Source organism: Aptenodytes forsteri, unplaced genomic scaffold (assembly GCF_000699145.1).
Source record: "Aptenodytes forsteri isolate BGI_AS27 unplaced genomic scaffold, ASM69914v1 Scaffold56, whole genome shotgun sequence".
NCBI lineage: Eukaryota > Metazoa > Chordata > Aves > Sphenisciformes > Spheniscidae > Aptenodytes > Aptenodytes forsteri.
Window position 1 is genome coordinate 4,119,391 of NW_008796213.1, and position 8,863 is coordinate 4,128,253.

An 8,863-nucleotide genomic window follows, 5' to 3' on the forward strand; every position below is an offset into this window, starting at 1 on the left:
TACCGGCTGGCGTGGAGCGCGCTCCGGGCCTAGCCTGCCGGAGCCGGACCCGGGACCCGCGGGCTGTGGGCTTTCTTCTGCCCCTGCCTTACGGGAGGGTGTTCCCTGCGGTGCCGCCGTGCGAATGGCGTGTGGCTACCGTCCCCTTGCTGTGCCGGGGTGGTTGGAAGCGTTGCTGGCTCCTCGTGAGGTGCCGTGGGCCACTTTATTGTGTGAAGGTGTGCCCGCGGTCATCGGTGTGAAGGAGACTGTAGAATGGAAGTCCTGTAACCGCGTTCCAGAAAATGCGATTAAGCAGGAAATACAAAAAGATTTAAGTTCTTGTCCAGTTGAATAACAAAGTAAAAATGGAAATGAATTAGTAATTGATATAGCAGGAATTATTAAACCAGAGAATGGGAATAAATCATGATAGACTGCAAAATGTGAGGAGTGCTGCTACTTGTGTTACATTAAGGTTCTGTATGCTGCGTCACTTTCTATTTATATTTTCCTTTAAACTGTATTTCTGAGAAATCTTTTATATGAGATTATGCAAATCGTACTGCATGTTGTAAAGCTTGCCAGGTGGACTATTTTTAAACTTACACTGCTGGCCTATTTGCAGTCTGAAAGGAATATAAGACAGGCTTTTGTGAATATAGAAATATATTAGTTTATATGAAAGCAAGTAGTAATCCAAGATTACCATCAAGGAGCATCTCCTGATTCTTTTCTTTTTTATTATTATTTTTATTTTTTTATTTAAATTGTAAATTACGTTTAAACTGAATACATTTCTGGGCAAATACATTCCAAGTCCCTCGGAAGCAAAAGGGATCATCCCTTGGGCAGAAAGGAAGAGGCTCTAGATCTTGATGAGAGATTTGTATCTTTTCTGCATATTTTTCCATTTATGCCAATTGCAGAGCCAAATAGCAGCATTAAGAACCTTCGCTTGGTTTTCACAAGGAGCTTGGTTGCTGTGTCTGTCTTTTGTGCTGTTAAGCATGCCCTGCAGTATTTAAAGCACTCCTGTTAACTGTTGGTCACTTTATTTTGGTTAATGCACTGTTAACAGCGTCCATTTGAGAAGCACTGTCTCTGAGTACTTCTGCATACAAAGAGTTTTGCCTGTGAATAACCGGGTTAATGTTTGATGCGTGGCAGTTAAACATAGGCCAGTGATGAGGAAATGCCCGAGAATGATGCTTAGCTCAGCTTTTAAGTGAGCTGCAAGGGTATAGGTTAGTGCTCTCTCTATATAGATTGCCTCATTATTTCTGAAGATCGAAAGTCTCAATTAGGTGAAATGGATTGGTGAGAGGGATATATACATATATTTTCTCAGGTAACAGACACAATCAATCAATTTACTGCCGTAGTACAGAAGCAGTCAAGTTCATCAGTGTCACGCAGTGCAGTGAGTCTGTTTAAGGTATCGTGCAGTGAGCCTGTCTAATGAATACATTTATTTACAAACACTCAGGACTAGTGGGAAGTTAAAGCTACTCTTTTGTAACGGTTAATGTGCTTTAATGTGAGCTTAAACAAAAATGAGGTGTCAGCTTTGGACCTAACGAATCTCCCTGTTCTTTGTTCTTTTTGACTAATCCTCCCAGTTACACCGTTGCTTGCTTACTTATTTACTTGTCTATTTTTAGTGGGCCATTCAAGTTGTAGGCAGACTAGCTTTCCGCAGACTTTAAAGGGAAATTAACAATTTTGACTTGAGCTTCTGGGAACATGTGATAAGAATTTTGTTTTCCTAAGTTTGGTTTCAATAGGATGTATTCATATTCAAGAAAACGTATTTTTCATTATTAGATCTTATTTCATCTTCATAAAAGAGCTTGAGGATTTAACTGTGAGATGAAGGGGTTAAATTTCAAAATGCAGGCTTTTAATATAGTAGGTAGAGCAGTTTCTGCGTTGAGTAGCACTGCACAATTCTATCTGTTCCTAGGCTTTATTTACTTCAATCGTCATATGGGTGACAGTAAATGCTGCCTGAAAAACTTCTGGTAGGTAGTAGTCTCTTCAGTATAAGTACTTCGCACTTCATGGTTGGTGAAGAAATGCTGCTGTTTTATCAGAACTGGAAGTTTTAGAATTGGTAGAATAAGTTCTTGCTGCTCCTTTCAATACCCGATATGATAAATTGGTTGGCTAATGACTATTACTATGCCAGTGTGATATCCTTGGGATGGATGATTGATATCTCAGGGTGAGAGACACAATGACTAAGATGAAGGACTTTGCAAAACTAGATGTCTAGGAGAAATCAGATGTTACCCTTCTGCTTTTCTTGCAGCTAAAGTTTAGAAGTCTCAGGGTGAAACGTAGGAATTCATAATGTTCCTTAAGAGATGATGAAAAATAATTTTCTTACATTGCTTCTATGGTTTAGCAGTTTTCAAGGCTTTTGTGATATGTAATATTTTATAATATTTTAATCTGGTCAAGGCTTTTGTGTGATATGTAATTTTATAATCTTTTAATCTGGAATAAACCCCAGAGGAGTAAAACTAACTCATAACTACTTTTCATTTAATATTCTGATCCTTTTGTTATTGATATGTTTGAAATAAGAAAAAGAATGGTGGTCCTTACCAAGCTTCACTGTCCTTCCTGTTTCAGATGGATACGTGGTTTTATTGAGCAGTGGCATAGCCAACATTTTTTTCCACAGACTTGACACTGTTAGCTCCAGATATTTGTGTTTTCCAGATGTCATGCAATAATAGTTAAGGTCATCAAGTTGATGTAAATAGATTACATTTCACTTGTTTGTTTAATAACTGAACGTAAATAAAACCCTTAGCAACTAATTGGTGTATTTTGAGAGTTGTCTACATGTTTATCTTTGCTGTTCTTTCTGAAAACCTAGATCAGGTATTTATCTTTTAACGTGAAGAATCTGAATTGGTGAAGTTTGCCACCTCAAGTCAGTGTAACACTAGTGATAAGATGTGGAGCGGAAACCTCTTAACAGCCTGCTTGTATTGCCCCTTTCTTAGCTGCTCTGTTCTGGATCCCCCACTAGCTTCTTGCTGAAGGAGGTTATGGAGAAGAAGGGACAAGGAGATAAATGCTATGAAGACCTACTTTTTTTTCTTTTAACTTTTTCTTCAGGTTACTAGCTCATGTAGAATTTCATCAGCCACTCACATGGCTGAACGCCCACGTGCTGTGCTAGAACAGCATGCCTGGCCCCTTCCCCGCTACCTTCTTCTCTGGGTGTTCTCAGTCTCTGTATAGTACCTGCAGAAGCTAATGAATGCAGTTGGCTATTATCCTGAGGTTCCCCGTCTGCCAGTCATGGCAATGTCTCAATTTTTGAAGGAGGTCTGTTGCTGGGTGTGACATTCTAATTCAGCAAAACCAGTAGTTTAATAAACAAAATGGGGTTACCTGAAAGCAGAATTAAGTGGACCTGAAGTAAAGAACAAACCAGACCTGAATAAGCAAACCTATTGCAAGCTTCAAAAGCTATGGAAAGAAGTATTGTGTATTGATTTCACTAATAGGATTACAGGGGTAAAGACTTAACATATAGAAGGAAGCATCTGAAACAAGCTGGTACATGTTCAGGATTTTAGACTGCAGTTACATGTGTTTAACACTGCATTGTCTTTTTGATAAAGGCATTGCAAATTCTTTAGCTTATGGTGAGTAATAGAAGTAATATTATTCTAGCAGTGGAAGACAAAATCTTCCATAGACTATTATACTTTAAGGCAGCATGGAAATCAAGGTCGTTGAAACCTGGATAAACTTGAAAATTTTAAGTGCCCTAGTAAATTAATTGTAGCACTTGTAAATTCTGACCTCTCTGCAGTGGTTGGAGTTCCAGGGAGTTGGAGACATGATTAGCTTTATGGCCTTGGACAAGTGTTTTCTCTATACGTTTAAAAAAAAATGCCCACTGGATCTTGTCTACAACGTGCACGTGTTTTGGACATGCAAAGCCTGATTTCTATGACCTTTTTTAAGTACCCCATGAACATCAGGATATGCTATTTTGATCAAGGCATCCATAATTAGATGTGAGTTGGAACATTTTTCAGTGACAAAAATGCCAGTGCAGGCACTTCTGGGTGGTTGTTCTGTGTGTTGGTATCACTCATGTTTTGTACAGTCATGCAATGAACCGAACTGGGGAGATGATCTGGGTTTGGACCCCGATGAGTTCTCTGGTCTGGTTCCCCATGCAGCCTCACCAAATTATGCTAGTATATCTGAATAGGAAAGACAGAGAGCACTACCGCCAGAAAAAGTGCTTTCTAGATGACAGCATCATAGACACTCGGAGAAAATCCAGTTATATACTTGTCTTGATCTAGTTTTACTTTTTCAGATGAAATTATATGTATTCTCTGAGTACTTGACAGAAAGCAAATTTCAGATATCCTACGTGTCACTGAGTGAGGCAGGTAACTCATGTATTTCTCAGTTTTAAGGATCCTTTTTTCCCTGTAACCAGGAACAAGAGGCTGGTATTGCTGTTGTGTAAAGTTACAGTTAAACTGAATACCCTGTGTGTGTAAAGATGCTCTCCAACAGAAGTGTTGTTACTTTTCACCAAAAATAATGCACTCTGCTTATTTTTTGATGTGACCAAAGCATATTTTAGCTGAACACTGCAATTTCATATGTAAAATGTTAAATTCTTTGTGACCTTAAAGTTAAAAAAAAAAAAAACTTACCTCTTTGGGGATGGGGGAGGAAGTTGGTGTAATCCTTAGAGAAATATATTTTTCTCTCCTCCCACCCCAGCCTTCTAGCTCAAATGATGCTGAGTTTGCTATGTAGGATTGCAGGCCTTTAAAAGTGACATGTGACTTAAGTTGAGCTTGTGAATGTTTCAGGTTTGGTTTTTTTCCCTTTATAGCCTACCATCTTGATGTAGTGAATTGTGACAACTCGCAGAATTATACAGAATCTGTATTTGCAGAGGATTTTCCAACATAAGCTGGGAAAGAAGGAAAGGGACTGGGAGCTCCATTTCCTCTGTCTAACAAGCAGTGGGAGAGCCTAATTTTGAGGCTTATGTATTTAGGATTAGTTATGTTGACCAAGTGCTTTCTAACAGAAGCCCTTGCTTCAGGCTGGTGCCTTTCTCTTAGTCACTTATTTCAGCCGTAGGGGTGTCCCAACACTTTGTTGGCTTAAGTAGCAGTGTGGCTGTGCAGTGGGGCTGAGCAGTGATCTGATCTAGATTAAAAATAACCATGGGGGCAGCAAAAGGAATTTCAGGTTACATCTGAAGCCATTTCCAGAACTGAGTCAGCAGGTGGCTATGAAATTGCATGCCCCAACACATGGGGGAAGCAATGCTATGTGGAAATAAGCAAAGGGTGGAGATAACAGTTGTTAAAGAACAAACATTTAATGACCTGAATTATTTTTTAACCTATTGGTGTGACACCCATTTCTTAAAAGCAAGCCAGAAATTCCAGTTATGTTCTGGTTCCACAAGTTCATGGGTTTGTGGTGGTGGGGGTTTTTTTTGGTTTTTTTTTGTTTTTTTGCTTTGAGGTGGGTTTGTGGGTGGGTGGGTTGTGACGTTGTGTTGGTGTGGGTGGTGGGTTTTTTGGTGGGGTTTTTCTTGCCTTCTTTTGTTCACAGTGGAGACTGCTGGTTATGGAGCATGGGTTTTCTTGTTTTTGCAACACCCTATTCCTGGTGTGTGCTGGCATAGCTGTTTGTGCAGCCACCTAGCAAACCTGACTAGGGTACTCATCCCTCTGGGGAGAATATACTGCAGAGCCTCATCTTGGTTTTATACCACTTATTTTTATGTAGGACCACATTTCTTATCTGGTTACTATGAGGCTACAGTGTACGAGACAGGTGATTGTTTTGAGTGTGAATTGCAGCCTGATGGCAAGTGTCAGCTGGTGGTTTATAAAACCACTTTAGATTTTTTTTTTTGTTCTTAGTACCTTGAATACACCACTGGTTTTGCGCATGGAGGGTTATCAGCCCTCTTAAGACTCACCTCAGGTTTTAATATATTCCTAGTACTGGATTACAAATGTAGCTCTGCTTAGGTCATTTGGTGAACTGTCCACTTTGATTTGTCTGACTTCTTAAAAACATAGCAGAGTAAGTACCTGAGCAGAAGCTCATGCAAGTCAACAACTTGACACCTTTTAAGTTTAGGAATAGCAACTTGAATGTGCTGTTTTGTGAAGAGCTATCCTAATCTTAGTTTGGGCTGCTGAAAGGTGATCCTTCTGTCTCTCATGCTAGCTGTACTGCTCTGTGGCTGTGCAGTCAGCTGGAGGACCTGGTTCTGCTGGCTGTGTAGGTGTGGTAATACCAATGCAAAGCGAAGTGTGCAACAGGAGGAGGGCAGGACTACCCCTTTCAGCAGCAAGATGGGCTTAGAAGGGTATAATCTGCTTCTCAATCTTCCATCAAGTGGTGTTTTCTATGAGACCTAAACCCTAACAAACTTTCTTGTTTACCAGGTCTTGATATTTCCAATGAATTCAGAGTTTGCGCCTTACTTGGTATCTGGGGGCCACTGCTTCTCTTTCTAAAGTGCAGTGTTGGTAAACATGTTGATGGATTCAGTTCTTACATAGGTTTGGGCTTTTTTTTCTTTTTTCCTTGGCTAATACTTCTATGTGGATTGGGAAAGATGAACTTAAACTTGTATTTTCAGTTGTGGTTTTGATGTGAACATAATGCATCTGAATAGTTACAGTGCCTTGAATTTAAAGAAGTTTGTCTTCTAGGTTAAAGTTTAAAACAAATTGAAAGTGACTATTCAGTTTTCTCAGATAGCTGAATTTGAGGATGCTCAATTAAACTTGCATTACTTGACATGCTAAAATTTAGTAAACTGTCCTCAAAAGCTTTGAAACTGTACAATTCTTTGAAGACAGGCAGCACAGTATTGAAGCAGGGTGCTTCTAGTTGTTTGGCTCCTATGGCAAAAACTAATGTGTATGTTTTGTCAGATGTAATTATCCATCACAAACATGTTTTGCATTCTTGGAGAGGAAACTACTTCTGATTGAATTACTTGCAAATTCAAAATAGATTTAAGCCCTCAGGAAACTTGCTTAGGGTGTGGCTGATTTTGAATCTTGGATTCAGTGGTGGGCTTCTCTAAGGTTTTTGTGGGTGTCAGAACACAGGAACTACAAGTAAAACTTTGTCCCCATCTACTTTGTCCAAGACTCTTTTTTCTCTGTGTCAAAGCCCAGGATAAGTTTTGCTTTGCAGGGTTGGTTTTTTTTTTAAGGCTTTTGTAAGTGTAAGTCCCTAAATGTGCAGTGCAGTTCACTGGAATAGCTAAGGCTTCATCTTTTCTCAGATGTTCTTATTTGTATGTTTATACTGGGACGTGGTCCCATGAGTCGTTAGTGGTGTTCTTAATTCAACATACCTTGATTTATATAATAACTCATCATCCAAATACTTTGTTTACAGCTTCAGTGCTTTTCCTTAATTCACAGTAATCTTCTGTCTTACAGATACTTCATGCATGGAGTTTGCAAGGAAGGAGACAACTGTCGCTACTCCCATGACCTCTCCACTAGTCAGTCTGCCATGGTGTGCAGGTATTATCAGCGAGGATGCTGTGCTTACGGAGATCGTTGCAGGTAAAGAAATGCCATTGACCATCCTGTAGGGGAGTAATTTCACTCTGAGTCCCTGAGTAGAGAGCTCACGGAAAGGCAATAAATCCTAGTGTTTTCCTTTTTCATTGCAACTTCAGAAATTTGTAAAAATAGCTTCTTTTCACAAACTGCCTTCTCTTGCTAAATACTATAGTGTTTGCTTTGCTATGCAAATAAATAAGCAAAGGCAAGGCGAGAAGAGAACTGGTTTTCATAAAAGTGCTAGTTGTCAGGGTGTGGGGGGTTTTTTTTGTTAGTTTATTAATAACATGAGTAGATGAATTAATTGAAATCTGAGACTATATTCAGTACAATGGAACTGAGTTACATTTGGTAAGTGATCCTAAAAGCCTGAACAGGTAAGAATTTTTTTTTCTGATTGTGTGTGTTTCTTCAGGAATTGCCACTCTGACACTTGACTACACTCCAGTTACTTTTCCAAAATGGCAGTTCAAGTAGGTTCTAAAATGTTGCCTGTACAAAATGGTTCTACATTATGAAAACATAGTATGACTTAACCTATACCCCTGAAATTATTAAAAATAAAAAAAAGTGTGAAGAAAACAAACGGCTGCTTTCCTAGTGTAGCTTTACAAAGGCATAGGGATGTTTGCTTCATCTTAAGTTCACTTTATTAAAATTTATCAGGAATTTTAACATTCTGTCTTGTTGCAGCTCTAATGCATGATTAAGTATTTGCATCATGACTTCATATGGTAGTTCATGGTTAGCTTTACTTTCATGTTTAATAGATGGTTACTATGTATAAGAAAGATAACAAAAATAAGCCTCTCTGTAGCCTTCTACCTGCCAATGTTGCTTTCTTGATCATGTAGATCAGTGGTCTCCAAATTTTTGATCACACACGCCATCAGTGAAAAATTTTTGAGCACCCCCCCAATATATATACATATATTTATTTATAGATGATATATATCTACTACTGTACTAATATATTGTGTACATTATAAAACATACGAAAATAAGAATTTTTAAGGGGATGTAATAAAGATGAAATAAACAGTATTTTATAAATATTTTATTAACAGTCCAAAGCTGGTTTTGCTCTCACTAAAAGCCTTACTAGTAGTAATATTTTTTTTTTACTGACAGTAATGTTGACTGAATATGCTTCATCATTTTTTAAAATCATAGTTTAACATTTTGTAATACAGTGATTTGAAGGTCTCGTTCTAAGTTCAGTTTATTTCAGTACTTTGTTTTAACGGCTGGGGGGGGGGGGG

The 8,863-nt window shown here is 38.7% G+C and overlaps 1 protein-coding gene across 1 annotated transcript in view; it reads left to right on the forward strand.

The window, feature by feature from the left end:
* The first annotated feature begins 7,467 nt into the window (after nt 1-7,467).
* The window catches only part of MKRN1 (makorin ring finger protein 1), a 14,845-nt gene continuing 13,449 nt past the window's right edge, over nt 7,468-8,863 (forward strand). Inside the window, exon 1 of the mRNA XM_009288355.1 lies at nt 7,468-7,601. Within this exon, the coding sequence (XP_009286630.1) occupies nt 7,480-7,601 (122 nt within the window). The 5' untranslated portion in view covers nt 7,468-7,479. The remainder of the gene's footprint in view (nt 7,602-8,863) is intronic.